Raw genomic sequence first — 16,919 nt, forward strand, 5'->3', positions numbered from 1 at the left:
TCTGCAGCTTGACTTGCATTCTGTGTTTGCATATGTTCATTAAATTCTGGATGCATTACGACACTTTTCATTTAAATGACCCAGGTCACGCCATTCTACCACGTGGTCCAAATGCCTTTCCTGAGCCAGGCTCCCCTGCAGTGAGCCACTCACAGGATGATGGGGTGAAGGGATGAAGTCTGGGGGCTGGTTTTACACAAGTCAGGATCGTCATTCAAGAGAACTCCCACTTTGCTTTGTCACTCATCAAAAAGGGATCGGTGAGAATGTGAGCATGCAGGTTTTGTACCATCACGAGTAGCATGCTTGCAGTCTGCAAGTCAAATCTGTGGCTACCTGCTTGCTAAAATTTGTAAGCACAGTCCATGTGGGATGCAACAGGGATATGAAATTGCACCTGCAAAATTAAAGATCAAATCAGAGCTTCACTCATAAAGAAAGCGCTCCTCTTCTGACACCATATCGATACAAAATCTTTTTGAGATGTGACATGCAGTCTTGAAGAGCTAAAAGGTGGGAATTGTACTTCACACTCTATCTCTATTTTCAAACCTTGGTTTGCATTGGAGCAACCTCACATCTGCCAGGACTTTTTAGTGACAGGGAAAATTCCACCATATTGCTGCAAAGTCCCTGTTGTGCAGCAGCTCAAAATGTGTCTGCTGATGGATCTATGGAAGAAGACTTATGATATTTACACTCTCACCTCCTGGGACTGCAGCTGTAATTTTGGAAAGACAGTGAATTAAATCTGTGCAAGTTTGTAACTTATACAGCGGAGAGGAAAAACAGTAAATAATCTTCTGAAGTCTTTCTGCAAATAACATATAAAAATCACTTTGGAGACAGGGAAGAAAGGACAGCGTATGTTTTAATGCTCCTAAAACCTAGTAACTTTCAGTACTTCACTTCAACAAGGATAGGTGAAATTCTGTCTTACGCGCAACAGAAAATATCCCAAGACTATGGGAAAGAACTTCAAACATTATAAACATACGCATGGCATCTACACAAATATAAGGCATATATTCAACTGTTCCATGTTTATTTTAAAATGAATCGCTGTCATGTGTTTAGCCACTGCTTTGACTATGTTATGTTCCTTTATAGTGTGTTTGTTTTTAAAAATACCATCTAGCAAAAGGTGAAGCCAAGAATATCAGGACAAATATACTGTAGGGTATGAGAAGAACATCTCACGTGCCAGGCTATGCAGTTCACCGGATTAAGGGAAAAAATACTTTGCTTTGCTCTTGCTTTGTGCATAGAACAGAAGAGCCATTCACCCAGAGGGGCCTCCTGCACTGTGATGGCATCTCCCCAGGAACAGAATCCCAGGGAAGTGGCCATGGCCCCAGCCTAATGGTGCTGAAGAAGTGTCCAGATCACACATTTAGATAAATGGTGTAACTCCTAGGTTGATCTCAGCCCTCAACCTCCCTTCTTATTTTAGCAGATCTGGCTGCCCAGGCCTCATGTGACCTGGCCTTGAACACCTTCAAGGACGGGGCATCCACAGCCTCTCTGGGCAGCCTGTGCCAGTGCCTCACCGCCCTCTGAGCAGAGACTTCTTTCCTAACATCTAACCAAAAACTCCCCTCTTTAAGTTTAAAACCATTTTCTTCCGAGAAAAGTTTTGAGAAAGCAGAACAGTATGGTAGATGTGTGCCTGTGTGCATGCAGGTTGTGTATTTGTGTGCAGGTACATGATCATGTCTATCTTTCCTCATAGATCCCAGAATGAACTAGACATATGCTAATCTCCAAGACTCAGTCTTGTTGACTTTCCCGTTTTAATTGGCCTACTGCCTATTTAGATGCTGAGCACCTCAGGACTAGAACATCACCTTCATGCTGTTTGCAAAGTGTCTAGCACGCTGTTGGGATAACTGTGGAATAATAAACATATTAATGTCCTAAGTTCTAATGAGGCTGTTTCATAGAGGTCAAGTATTAAGCTAAAAGGAATACATCCAGTCAGCCAAATGCTTTCTGTTTTTAACATACCCAGTTCAGTCCAGACAACATCTTTTCTTTCCTTGTTCTCTGTAATTCAATTAAACACAAGCTAATGTTAACTAAACAGATTGCATTGCACTGGCAAATAAGAAGATAAGAACTTATTTTTCAAGTAAGGCTTTGTCATTTTGGGTAGGGTAGGGTAGGGTAGGGTAGGGTAGGATAGGACAAGGATAAGGATCGGATAAGGATAGGATCGGATCAGATCGGATAAGGATAGGATGGTGTCCTCCTCTGGACACATTTGGGTACCTTAATACCCTTTTGATGTGGAGCCCAGAACCGCACACAATATTCAAGCTGAGGCCTCGCCACCACAAAATATAGCAGGGATAATCACCTCTTCTGACTTAGCTTGCTGTGCTGCACTTAATGCTCCCCAAAATGCAGTTTGCTCCTTGGCTGTCAGGGCTGCTGGCTCATGCTCAGCTGCTGTCAGAGCATCTGCAGGTCCCTTCTGCTGAGCTGGTCTCAGCCACTCAGCTCCAGTCTGTGCCTGTGTCTGACATTATCCATCCCAGATGCAGTATCCAGCATTTTCCTGCATTGCACTTCATGCTGTTGATGATTGCCCAATGCTCCAATATATCCAGATCCCTTTGCTCATCCCTCCAGGGAGTCCACAGCACCTCCCAGTTCAGTGTTAGCAGCAAACTTGCTACAGATGCATTCAACTCCTGCATCCAGATCACTGACAAAGATGTTGAAAAGGACTGGCCCTGGAAATGAGCCTGGGGATCACTGCCAGTGACAGCTTCCAGCCAGATGCAGCCCCATTCACTGCAACCCTTTGAGCTGCAGCCAGTTCATCTCTCAGCATAACATGAACCTGTTCCTCTCACAGCTGGACAGTCTGTCCAGAAGGATGCTGTGAGAGATGGCACCAAAGCCTTACTAAAATCCAGAAAGATTACATACACTGCCTTCCTTTCATCCACTAAATGAGTGACTTTGTCGTAGAAGGAGATAAAATAACTAAGGCAGGACTTTCCCTTCAAGAACCTATGATAAACTGTGATGGCTGAAAACAAATCAAGGCAATTGATTGCTTGTTGGTGTATTTGCAATTAAGTCGCTATTTCTGCAATTAAAAAGTTGGCACATAGCTGGTTTGATGGCCATTTAGCATTGCAAGATCTTTGTTACAGATAATAAATCATCCCTCTTAGTAGGCTACAAAAACAACCCCCTAAACAGACTATCTGTCACACTGATGATTACCACCATTATTATTATGATGCCTACGTAAGTCATCATTAGACATGTCTGAATTAACGAGGCCATGCCACTTCCCCATGGCGATGATGTAAAGCCACCAAACAAAATCATCTTTGCCACAGTTCTAAAAAGCAAGCAGGGAGAAGGCAGAGGAGGTGGTGCAGCACATGAAGGCTGGTGAAGGTGTCCACTCGAAGCAGTCCCTATCAAAAGCATAGCCAGACAGAAAGGAAAGCACAAAGATGACACATGCACATGTGTATGATGATGTATATATGTACCGTGCCGACCCCTTTTTTCAGTGTGCTTGGCTGGTTCCCTGTGTGAGGACAGGAGAGCTACCGGATGCTACGCAGGCATGGCTGTAGCACCAGGGTCAGCTCTCTGGTGGTTTCCCAGCTTGTCCACATGGGTGACAGGAACCAGGGAGGTCCCAGAGGGGACCCTGAGAGTAAAGACCAGCGTGTAAATAGGAGTCAAGTACTCAGAGGCTGCTGCTTCTTCTAGGTGAGGAGCTTGGTATTTGTTTCCACTCCAGGCCGACTGTGACCTCCCTTAGATTCCTGTTCCAAAACTTCCCTTCAATTGCCCAGGAAAGGTTATCTGGAAACATCTACTACTACAACTCCTGTTCAGGCAGTTTTGAAAATGAGACAAGTCAGAGACACGAAAGGCATTAACTCAGAGGATAGCATGCCCACTTCCCACTCATTTCACAATCATTTTAACTTACTCGGTGATGTCATATATGGTTTTAAAACACTAAATCAGTTCCACAATAACTCTGGCACAGGTCTAACCACTGCACATGCACAGCAGTCATGGAGGGTCTACAAAAGAGCAACTCCAAGTACCTGTATCAAGAACATATTCTCATATGTTTAGAGTAAATGTTGTTAATACATTTCTGGCACAAAGTACTGATTCAAGGCTGTTGAAGTCTCTGGATGCTAGAATCAATATTCAATATGGTTTTTACTTTTTTTTTTTTTTTCTGATGAAACAGGAAAAATACATGCACCTTGAATCCAATATAGAATTACAGAATCATTAAGGTTGGAAAAGACCACTAAGATCACCAAGTCCAACCATCAGCCCATCCCCACCATGCCCACTAACTGCGTCCCTCAGTGCCACATCTCCACGGTTCTTGAACACCTCCAGGGATGGCGACTCCACCACCTCCCTGCGCAGTTCCACTACCTCACTGCTCTTTCTTGAGAAGAAATTTTTCCAAATATCCAACCTGAATATACAACCTTTGGAACATTTTGGTTTGAAAGACTGAAGCAGTGGCTCTAACAAACCCTGACCAGGCTCCTACTGGATTGCCTTGGAGGGACAATGATACATTCAAGGTTTTTCCCTGAAAGATAATCTCAGTAAACACAAGCAGCTCCGGACACCTGATGGCGCTGAGTGGCCGTGGTGCTAAGACCAAGCCAGGAGAGAGATCCTCATATTGTCCTCAGGCCTGGTGAGACCAGATAATAGAGCTTCCAAGCTCCATGGTATGAAACGAAGGCCAGATCTGAGAAGAGGTCAGAAAGTGCTCAGGTACCGTGACTGATGGCGTCTGTGTAACTTCAAATGGCACAAGCATCATTTCTTGCACACTGGATCCTTGACTGGAAATAGTTCCTCCAGTGTAAGACAGAAAAGCAATTAAGAATCTTAGAAAATGAATTTTTTGCTGACTCAGAAAGATGTATTTAAATGCATGAGATTTAGGAGACATATTTCCACCGACTTTTTTGTTGAACTTAAAGAACTGCGTGAAAACATTGAGATTCTCATTTTTCTGCCTCCTGCATGAGCAGTGGCTGTATTACCACTCGAACCTACCACTCACCATCACTTTTCATGTAATTCCTGCAGCCCTGCTGAATTCCTCAAGTATATCAGAAACCTACCATTCACCAGGAGGCTGCCATCGTCTGCTCCTAAGCCTCATGCTGTTTTTTCCCTCTGAATGCAGTATAAAATCAAGGCTGTCAAAGACAGTTGTTTACGTGGAGATTACAAATATAAACAAAATAGATAATAAATTCACATTTACCAGATGCTTGGCACCCACTCTCAATATGTTTCTCTTTGATGACAACATGTAAATAAGGAGATCCTTCATTTTTAATGGAGATTTAAAACCTCTTCAGCGGGAGCATTAGAATCATAGAATCATTTGAGTTGGAAGGGCCCCTTAAAGGCAATCTAGTCCAACTCCCCTGCAGTGAACGGGGACACCTACAGCTCCATCAGGTGCTCAGAGCCCTGTCCAGTCTGGCCATGAATCTCCAGGGATGAGGCATCCACTACTTCTCTTGGCAACCTGTGCCATTGCCTCACTAAAGACAGGATCTTCCTCCCATTTTATCTTTTATCTTGAAATTCAGAACAGTGATGCATGTCACTAACAAAATTCTTCAACCAAGGTATACAAACACAGTCGAACTGGAAGTTATTTCTAAACAAGACTCATTGCCCAAATGCTAAAGACCTTCTGTATTAGAGGCAAAATTTGTTACACCAGTTATAAGCTGCTTGGCACTTCTTGCCGTTGCCTCCAAAAAAGTAATTTGGGCTAACATTTCAAGTGTTTATCTCAAACTGAATTGAAAACAGTTTATTTGCACAATGTCTGTGAGAATGAGCTTAAGGAAAAAATAAATATATATTTTTTGTGCCTGGTCATAGCACAGTGGTAAAAAGACACCACTTGTCAGAAAGACTGACTTCTGGCTTTCAGGGGCACCCCTTTCCTAACAACTGCAAAATCTGTTAGAATTTGGCCCAGAAATGTACCTTAGAAAACTGTCTCTGCTCCCTCATCGTTATTATGGTTTGGCTCGATTTCCCATATTGAGCAAGTTCAGTCTTTCTCTGGCTCCTGCTGGAGGCCAGAGAAGACAGAACAACTCAATCTTTTCATTCTGCATTCTTGAAAAAAATTCCTTTGGGATCATCACAGCCTGACAGTGTAAGGGTATGAATCAAAACCACATTATATTTTAAGACAAACAAAACACTTTGTTTACTTGGGAGGAAGAATTAGAAAGAAGCTTTGTCATCATCTAGGATTTCTAAACCAATTTCATGAAATGAAATGCATAGGATTTGGTATTGAGAGCAGTGAAAAGATAAGATGCTGCAGGACTAGAAAGCTTAAAGTAGATGGATATGCTACTCCTCCACATTCTTTGGGTAAGTGGATGATACTCCTGCCCTGCAGAGTGTCTACAGGAAAACACAGGGAAAATCATCTCATCTGAGCTGTTCATCTCTGTGCCAGAGTCTGTCCCTCACTTTCTGCTTGCAGAGCTGGACTTGTGCTGCACCACTCCTTCCAGTAGAATCCCAGATCTCACCTGGCATAGGTTCTGAGAGACTTTTTCATTTCCCTGTGCCCAGCTGCTAAACAGAGACACCATGGAACAGCCATCATGAGGGCAGCGTGGAGAAAAAAGTATTACTTGTGAAGAAGTCTGAAAATGGGGTGGGACAACAAAAGAACAGCCTGGGAGGGAAATCATCACTCTGCAGACAGCACAGAGGGTGGCACGGCTAACCAATAAGTCCTTGGGCTGCAATAATGAATGAGGAGAATAAGACAAGTCACAAGTGAGTACTGATATCCCTATCCACAGGGCAGAGTGCGAGTGCTATGCTGCACTCTATGCAAGAGATCCAACCCTTGGAGGAGACCTCCACCCCACCCAGGGCACAGCTGCTGCTGTGTTTGGATTCATTCCCACACCCACGGAGCAGCTGGCTGCAGCAGAGGTGATGGTGGGGCTATCTGGAATTGCAGGAAGCTCATCACCCTGAGTCACATCATGAGGCTGCAGGGAAGGCACAAAGGCTCTGCGGATGAGTTTTGAGAGGAAATGCTGACAGCGGATGCTTGAGCAAACCCAGCTAGAAGCATGGATGGGAAAAATGGTAAATGAGAAGTTAACTGCTTCTCCCTTCTGCATCAGAAGCGGATGCCTTCAAACACAGTAACTGCACATGCTTTTAGTTGGGTGGGAGCTAACAGCAGAACAGGTGAAATATACATATATATACATACACATACATATGTATTTGCATTTCTATAAATAAAGACATTTATATCTATCACAGAATCACAAAATTGCAGGTGTTGGAAAGGACCTCAAGAAATCATCTTAATCCAAGCCCCCTGCTAAAGCAGGTTCCATACAGTAGGTTGCACAGGTAGGTGTCCAGACAGGTCTCAAATATCTCCTTAGAAGGAGATTCCACAACTCTGGGCAACCTGTTCCAGTGCTCCACCACCTTTATCATAAAGAAGTTCTTCTGCACGTTTGTATGAAACTTCCTGTGTTCAAGTTTTAGGTCATTATTCCTTGTCCTATTGCTATGCACCACTGAGGAGAGCCTGGCCTCATCCGCTTGCCTCCAACTTCCCTTCAGATATTTACAAACTTTAATCAGATCTCCCCTCAGTCTTCTTTTCCCCAGGCTGAACAGATCCAGGTTACTCATCCTTTCCTCATACAGGGGATGCTCCAGGCCCTTTATCATCTTTGTGGCCCTCCGCTGGACTCCTTCTAAGAGATCTCTGTCTTTTTTGAACTGGGGAGCCCAGAACTGGACACAGTACTCCAGATGTGGCCTTACCAGGGCAGAGTAGAGGGGAAGGATCACTTCCCTTGACCTGCTGGCTGTGCTCTTTTTAATGCACCCCAGGATCCCATTGGCCTTCTTGGCCACAGGGGCATACTGCTGGCTCATGGCCAACCTGTTGTTCAATAAATCACTCAGGTCCTTCTCCATCAGGTCATCCCCCTAACCTGTACTGATGCATGAGGTTATTCCTCTCCAGGTACAAGACTTTTCACTTGCTCTTGTTAAACCTCATCAGGTTCCTCCCTGCCCAACTCTCCAGCCTGTCCAGGTCTTGTGGAATGGTAGCACAGCCTTCTGGTGCCTATCTATCTATATAAATTGTGTTAATCAAGGGCTAATTATATTCACTCAGCAATTGGTCACTGGGGACTGAACAGTGGGGAAGGACTAAAAAGGCGCGCTCAGGGAACACCGCATGTATGATATGGGCAGAGATCTTTGCTTCCTCCCATAGCTTCTGCTCCCTTTGCTGTGTCAGAGGACAATTGTGCTGCAGAGCAGGTGCTGCCTGGCACAGCTGGCAGCCCTACATCTCCTCTGGTGCTTTGGAGCACTTCATGGCAGCTCCAGATGAGTTCTGATGGCAATAACTGACTGCACACACAACCACACGATGCACAGCACTCTCCTCATTCTCAAAGGGTCCATTAAGGTAAGACAGCTGCTATCCTACCACTGCACAGAGATTTTCACAACTGAATACAGGTATCCTGGGGCAGACTGAGCTGGAGATGGACCAGAAGTGTCACCTGCAACCCTGTAGCCAAGCTGGCAGCAAACTTCAGGCTGTTGTGCATATATATCTTGCATTGCCCTAGGACAGCATGGCCTGCTTGGCCTGTCCTCTGCAAAGCAGAAGGGAGAACGTGCAGGAAAGCTCCTGGCTCCTCTCTCTGTTCTCACCAGCTTTTTCACAACCTCTGCGGTGACAGAGCGCAATTTTGTCACTTCGGGCTACTCTCCTATAGATGGCACTGTTACCATTTCCAAGAGAAACTGCTGCTGGTCACGCTGCTGAACAGCGCTGAAGCTGGGCCAGGAACATCGTTGTCAACGGTTTAAGGGCGTTTGGCCTGGTTGGCAATCGTTATTACCGTGCTTAACAAGCCAGAGGGGCTGTTGGTGATACCTGCTCTGAGGTCTGCAAGGCATCATCTCCTTTTCCATCAGTATCTGTCACAGCACAAACTCAGTATATTCCAGAATAAGCTTGAGGTAATCTCCAAAGTCAACAGGAGTCATGTACGCATTTCTGAGGGCCTGAACTAATTAACTAATAGTTAAAAACAGTTGTCCACAGGCACTGCAATCAGTACTTTCCATAGCTCACTAAATGACTATGTCAGAACTTTTGCTCTGGTTTTTTTTCGTTCCACTGTGAATCACCATTGGCTTTAACTGCCCAGGCTTTTCCCCAGGATAGCAAACTGGTTTAGCTGATGTTTAATCAATCTGTGTGAAGTACCGCTGCATGGACACTCTTCACTACATACTGACGCTCTCTTTCTTCCACAGCTAACACGTCTGTGAGGCTTTGTGAGCACCTTGGTGGGGGCGGATAAGATGTGGTGGGACCGGTAAGGTCAGATGCAGTGAATGGACAGAGACACATACCCCGGTCAGGCTACGGGGGGCTATCAGCCCCAGGAAGCTGTCAAGTACCAAAGCAGGACTCGGACCTCCGTTTGCTTAGCAGAGCTGAGTTGTAACTTGGGCAAACCAAAGTCAAACTTAAAGAATCATGGAATCATTAAGGCTGGAAAAGATCTCTAAGATTATCCAGTCCAACTGTCAGCCCATCACCACCGTGCCCACTAACCACGTCCCCCAGTGCCACATCTCCACAGTTCTTGAACACCTCCAGGGATGGTGACTCAACCACCTCCCTGGGCAGCTCGTTCCAATGACTCACCACTTTTTCATAATACTGAACCCGAACTTCCCCTGGTGCAACTTAAGGCCATTTCCTCTCATCCTATTGCTGTTACTCTTACTGGGAGAAGAGGCCAACCCTCACCTCATGACAACCTCCTTTCAGGCAGCTACAGAGGGCAATAAGGTCTCCCCTGAGCCTTCTCTTCTCCAGACTGAACAATCCCAGTTCCCCCAGCTGCACCCCATAAGATTTGTGCTCCAGACCCTTCACAACTTCATTGCCCTTCTCTGGACACGCTCCTGGGCCACAATGTATTTCTTGTGGAGAGGGGTCCAAAACTGAACACAGTACTTGAGGCGCAGCCTTATCAGTGCTGAGTACAGAGGGACAATCACCTCCCTGGACCTTCTGTTTAAACTCTTTCTGATACAAGCCGGGATGCTGTTGGCCTTCTTGGCCACCTGGGCACACTGCCGGCTCATGCTCAGCTGGTGTCATTAAGATACATACCAGGATGGTAAAATACAAATATACAGCCTGGGCTTTGCACAGACAGAACGATGATACACAATGCCAACTTACCACATCTGCGAGTGCGACTATGCACGTGTGGCTAAGCTGACATGTATAGTAATAAAGAAGTCAGAATGTGGCCTTACACACTACCTTGGTTCTCTGGCCAGCTGTGAAGTGACCCATTAAGGCACAAACAGCTACACATGTAGCTCATTCTATCTGTTCTGGTCTCTTCATCCTTTCTCTCTTCCATGCTGTGCATCATCAGACCAGCAAATAGTCTGTGCTGACAATATGATGCCCTAGGGCTCCCTTGGGTAACGATCTCCACAAATTTTGTGCTAGCTTTTCTTCTTCCTTTAATTCTGCAGAGGAGATTCCTCCCACTTCTGGAGCTCTTTACAGGCTGGGGATGGTCTGCCAGTTGCCCAGGCTCTGCAGTCACCAATTGTGACTTTTGTCATCCTTTATGTCAGGAGACACATCCTCCTCTGAAAGGCAGAGTGGCCACCCAGCCCAGCCTGCCTCTCCTGTAGGAGAGAGCGAGCCAGGATGCCATTGGTCTTCTTGGCATCTCCTCTGGAATAAGACCCCCTCATTCCTAAGTGTGTATAATTCCCTTGGCAAACTGCAGGCTTCTCAGAAACAAACACACACAATTCTTATTATTTTTACAGCAAGAAAACTAGGAAAAAAGTTTCTTTTTCCACGCTACCCTAATGATTTTGCTCAAGCTTTCAGACAATAATGCTGTCTCTGAAATGTCTACAGATCATATTTTCAAGTGCCACTCAAAAACTTGGAAGTCTGAGTCAATGTTGCACGGCAACAAACTGCACAATTAGGCAATTACATGAGCAGTCCCAGATCATCCCAATACATGTAGGTTCTCAAGCATGAAATACAAGGGCAGCAGACCATCCCTACAACTCTCAATGGAGACCGACAAGTCTATCAAAAATAAATTCAGATCTTTAGTTCTGCAGACAGCCTTCTGGAAGTGCCCATATGCCTCCAATTCACTAAAAAGGCAACCATCCTCCTGATGTGGGTACCACACGTGAGTGCCTGAAGAAAACAACTACTGGGCTCACACTGACTGTGCAGCTCATCACCAAGAGAGGCTGGGGTGTCTTTGCCTAGGAAAAGGAGGCATAGCTGTGCTCAGCCAGCACTTGGAGAGGACTCTATTAAATTTAGTCCCCAACCGCATTCAATTTAGGAGGCATTCTCAGGACAGATCAAACACACACCAACAGGATGAGAGTCATCTCAAAACTCTGCTGCAGCAGCTGTTCTCATTTAAAACATATCCAGAGGACATCAAGGAGATATGCCCAAACTTTCAGAATTCTTTCAGCAAATTGTGAATGATGCATGAGATGAAGAATCTCTCCCCAGTGGACGACACATAGACAAAGCTGTGCAGGCACTGATGTGCCTTTTTTTTTTTTTTTTTTTGTTTCCTTCTGCTTTAATCAAGGACACTCCACAGTCAGCTGGAAAAAAAAAAGGCACTACAAATGCCCATCAGGCCCAGAAATGTCAAGACAAAAGAAAAATAGAGGGGAAAAAATCCCTTGGGAAGTTATTTAAAACAGCACTTAAAAAAAATTCAGTTCAGACAAGCTTCTCCCAGCAAGATCAGCTTGTACTTAGGGAAAAGTGTGAACCATGGTATTTGTTCAAAGGTAACCTTTCGCACTAATATACCAAAAATAACTGAATAAAATATTTCAGAATCTGTAAAGACTGGAGATGAATTCTGTTTTTTGTTTGTCTTTCCCCTATATAATACTGCAAACTTACTCATCCCTCCCAAAAGTAGACAAACAGGCAATCAAGGATATTACTGAAACCTTGGGTCCCATTACTGATGTTCATCTGCCTCTCTTACAAAGTAGTTGAGACAGCAGTTTTAAAGGAGGGATTCCAACTAGGTGGGCATCAGGTGAGCCAGCTTAGGATTCAGAGTCCAGCTAGATTGAATGAAGCAATACCTACAAGTCATAGAATCATAGAATGGCTTGAGAGGGAAGGAACCTCAAAGATCATCTAGTTCCAACCCCCTTACAGTGGGCTGGGTGCCAACCACTAGAACAGAGTGCCCAGGGCCCCATCCAACCCGACCTGGAACATCTCCAGGGATGGGGCATCCACAGCTTCTCTCAGTAGCCTCTGCCAGCTCCTCACCACCCCATACCATGGTTCAATGACTATGAAATAAATCTGGGCAAGTGAACGTGTAAAAGGGCAAAGTATCTTTCCAACGGTAAAAAAGAGTCCATTGCACTTACCTGCCTGAAAAAGTGCTGTGTTGTTATAGCAAAGACATCAAAGCCACAGCTGGTCCTTTTAAGCTCATCTCGAATATTGCTTAATTGCCGGGACTGCTCATCGCACTTTTCCTTCAGTTTCTGGATGAACTGCTTTTCAGCATCTCGACTCTCTCCCCGTTTCGGGGAGCATACATTTCTTGGGGTGGTTGACCTTTGCTTGGGGTGTCCTACAAAAGAGAGAAGAGAAGATCATTGAGGTCAGTTGCTTTATACATAAAGATGTTATCTTTATGTATATCTAAAGCCTTTGAGAATCAGCCCTATAACATAAGAAGCTCTTGTAGTGCTCATACAGATGTGTGATGACTATCAAAAAAAAAAAAAAGATTTTTATCCTAAGTTCATATCCTGCTTGAGACAATTATCCATTTCTCTGGAGGTTAATACATAGTGCCAAGGATGAAGCAAAAGTGGCAGTGCTCTGGCGGGGTCAGATTGCCCAAGCCATTGCTTGGTCAATGTGTTTCATCTTTATCTTCTGAGCTTTCTGAGAAGTATCCTCTGAAAAATTCTATGGTCAGCTGGGCAACACCTCCGCCCAGCACACTGAGCCTTCTTGCTGCTCTCAGCTTCTCATCGGCTGACGCTTTTTAGCTCTTTCCTGGAGAAAGCAGGCAGACACCTTGTTTCTGTATGTTACTGCAGACGGTGGGCACCGGCCTGAAAACAGGCGAAAGCTGAATAATTCTACCTTAGCAGGAAGGGTCAGGTATTCAACAATCTGAAGAAAGGTGTCTTGTAATTTTATGTATCCAGTTCCTGAAAAATAATATAGAAACAGTATCTCCTACCAGCCTTCAGCAACAAACATAGCAGGGAACAGTTTTCTGACATGGATTCTACTCATCCCTTTCCTAAAAACCAAAAATTCTTTGCCCGAGCAAAGCCCCAGGAGTACACTCCTACCCTTTCAGATCTATCCGCAGCTCACATGGAGCCACTGGGAGCCTATCTCCCAACCTGCTCTACTATATCCTGGCTCCAGGCTAACCTACAGGGAGCCAGCACCAGCAGAGATGCTCCCTTGGGCCTCATTATCTCGTGCTGCTGCTGCAAAGAGCCATAGCAATAAAACAGACTTTAAAACTCTCCGTGCCCATGACTTAGATTTGCAAAGATGAACACTGAGTTTCACATGTCAAGACTAACTTCATCAAGTTTCAAGATCCAAATAATACAACAGGAGATGTCAGAGAGGGCCTTCTGACGTTAAAAACAGTAAAGTGATTACCCCCTCCCCTTTTTCCCCCCCCCCAGGAATGATGTTTTCTTACAGATTCTTTCTTTCTTTCATTCATTTAAAGGGACTCTTAACTGGACATTTATTATTTCACAAAATAAGCAATTCATAAAAGCAACAGCCACAAATATCTGTCTTTTTAGCTTAGTAAGCATGGTGGCATGGCAACAGTACAGAGAAGTGTAGGAGGAAATGCTTGAAATCAGTCCGGATTTAATTACAACAGCAACACAACAATGGGATAAAGCCCATTGTTTTATCTTTCATCTTTCTAGCATTCCTGACCAGTGGAATATTTGAAGTACACATCTCTACGTTGTCCGTGTCAGTATTATGAGCTGTCCTTGTAAATTAAACTGAAATTTTCCTTAGGGAAAAATCTGAATTTCCCAGTTCATTTAGGTCTGAAAAGGAGCTTACCAAGCTTCTTCTGCCATTGATGTTGCTCTTCTACTGCTCTGCACAAAACAGGGTATATGTTAATGATGCTGGCCCTGATCCTGGATGTCCTTTGTGCTGATGGGGAGACCAATCTGATCACTAAAACCGCAGAGCCCCTTTGACTTGCCTCAAAGCTCCCAGGTCTGCTTTATTTACCTGAGAGTTGGAACTAAGGTGACATAGCAAGTATGTAGCCACAACTAACACAGTCCATGAGAATTTACACGGGACATGCCATTTGTTTGCCTCTTGACTGCTCAACTTTTAACAAATTGGAAAGAGAAGTGAGGCCACTGTTTTGAGAGTACTGATAACAAGCAATGTGGAGAGTGACACGTCAGAAACAGATGGCACAGTCCTGCAGGCATACTCGTACCCATGCACAGATCTCAGGAATGGTACCATATAATAGATAAAATGGAGATCCATACAAGATTGTGTTTCAAAACACCCTTGCTAGGAGGACTGATCCAAATTCTAAAGACTGGATCCAAAGCTAAAAAAGTGTTCATATTCAATCCTTACGTAAGAGGGTTCGTGTGAGGGCCAGAAAACAGTACTGAAGATCAAGAAATGCACGTGAGAGGGCCAATAAGAGAGGGAAAACAATTTAGAAATGGTACTGAGAGATATTAGAGCCTGTTTCATGGCCACATGAAGCTGTGCTGGGGTTACCTGCAGCAGCCATGTCACAAAATGTAAATGCTGCATGGCACTATGTTAACGATCCTGGTGAGGGAAAAGCAGTGTGCTGTCCCTTGGCCACTGCTGTACCCACTCCTTGACCTGTTTAATGGCTGCTTTGGTTGATTTGTGAAATTCTTGAGTGGGTGAAAAGACTCTCTTTCTTTATTTCTTTGTTGTTGCTGTTATATTTCAAAGAATGCTCATGGCTACTCTAAAGAAAATAAGCAAAGATGAATTTTATTTCTTATTTTATCCTTACAGTGATAAACAATTTTGTCATAATTTCAGATAACCAAACATAGGAAATCCTAAATGAATCTGATAGAGAGAGGACAGGTACTCAACTTCCTGGGAGAATGAAGGTTTCATTTGAAGGTTTGAGTCATCATAAAGTGGATATATCCGATCTTAAACCTTGAAAACCATTAAGTCACCAACAGAAATGTCAGCTCCCTTAAAACCCAGTAAATATACCATTTTGCTTTCTATTTCTGGTGGAAGCAAACCAGCCCTGTTGTACCACGCTGCTACAACCACCAACAGTGATGGCTCTTAAACTGGACTCCCACTGTTATAAACATCAGTGAGCTGCTGGCCTGGTACTCTTTGCGGCAAATTTCTCTTTGGATTTCACTTGGTGACCTCACCAGCTTCAAAACAGCCTGAAAATTATATGTTTCGGAGGACAGCATTCAGTTCATCTTTTTACCCTAGTATATGAAGAAGAACTCTGATTCCTGTTGGCGCCTGTGAAGATTAAATTTAACCTTCCCGATTTTGTTGGGTGGGAAGGAGAACAACTGGCATTGAATTTAGTAAAAATGAAGAGATCCTCAATGCAAGTTACAGGAGTGAAAGAAGTCCTTCATATGTTTTACAACATACTGTCAAATGAGGAAACAAGGAGTTCTACCCTCCATATCTATGAACTCAACTATCATATTGCTGCAGAGATGATATTTAGATATTTAACCACAGTCTGAAAAATGAGGTAACAGATAAGAAGATGGCAAACAACAAAATTAGTGGAGCCATGCCCACTCATTTCAGAAATATGTTAGATTAGTCAAAAGACCAGCCTTACAAAAGCCTTCAGGTCCCCTAAACATTTCTTAATGTGCATACACATAAACAGAAATAAGTTCTCTGCATTTTTGTACATAAACAATGGCATTCTTTAGAAATACTATTACCACACGTTTGTATCCATGTTTGTAGGGGCAAATTAACAGTGCCCCAATAGCAGTTTGAAGACTTTTTATAGATGAACTGTTTTCCAATTATGCATAGAAATAATACAAGATGTTTAGTGCTTCTGCACAACAGTGTCAGTAGATTACAAGTAATGTAACATCTCTCCAGGTAATTGTGTAAAGGGTCTTTTATTTCACCAAATCTGTTCTTTTTATACAAGAAAATTATAATGATAAAAGAATGTTCCAAAGCCCTTAAACACGTAATAACAACAACTCTTTGTTTTGAAAAAAAAAAAGATGATTGCAGTGCAGTAACAAAGAATACATAAAGCTATTCAGCTCATGCATCGGGATGAAAAAGCCTGCTGTACTCAGTGCCAGCTCAATGAGCCTTGGACACCATCAATCTTCACATAACAACAGTAGGTCTCAGATTTCAGTGTATTAACTAGAGATGCAAAGCCAACAAGTTTAAATCTTTCCCGAAATAGTTTTTGGGATCATAAATACCTGGTGAGTGGAGCTTGGTGGCTGTCACTGCTGATCTCTTAGGGGAGGAGACAGCTGGTCTATTAGCATCCTGATCCTTTTGTATTTCTTTCTTCAAGCCTGTTTCAAAAAAAGTAGAAGTAGAAAGAAACCCATTTAATAATTCTTCTTGACATTCCACAGAGCTATGTCATAGAATCATAACGTTGGAAAAGACCTCCAAGATCATCTAGTCCAACCATCAGCCC

General features: G+C 43.8%; 1 protein-coding gene across 1 annotated transcript in view; it reads right to left on the reverse strand.

Moving 5' to 3' along the window:
• Nucleotides 1-16,919, reverse strand: part of MTUS2 (microtubule associated scaffold protein 2) — a gene marked incomplete in the record, with an annotated part of 285,788 nt that overhangs the window by 48,038 nt on the left and 220,831 nt on the right. Inside the window, 2 exon segments of the mRNA XM_021378537.1 lie at nt 12,577-12,785; nt 16,693-16,791. Of these exon segments, the coding sequence (XP_021234212.1) occupies nt 12,577-12,785; nt 16,693-16,791 (308 nt within the window).

This window comes from Numida meleagris, chromosome 1 (assembly GCF_002078875.1).
Source record: "Numida meleagris isolate 19003 breed g44 Domestic line chromosome 1, NumMel1.0, whole genome shotgun sequence".
Taxonomy (NCBI): Eukaryota; Metazoa; Chordata; class Aves; order Galliformes; family Numididae; genus Numida; species Numida meleagris.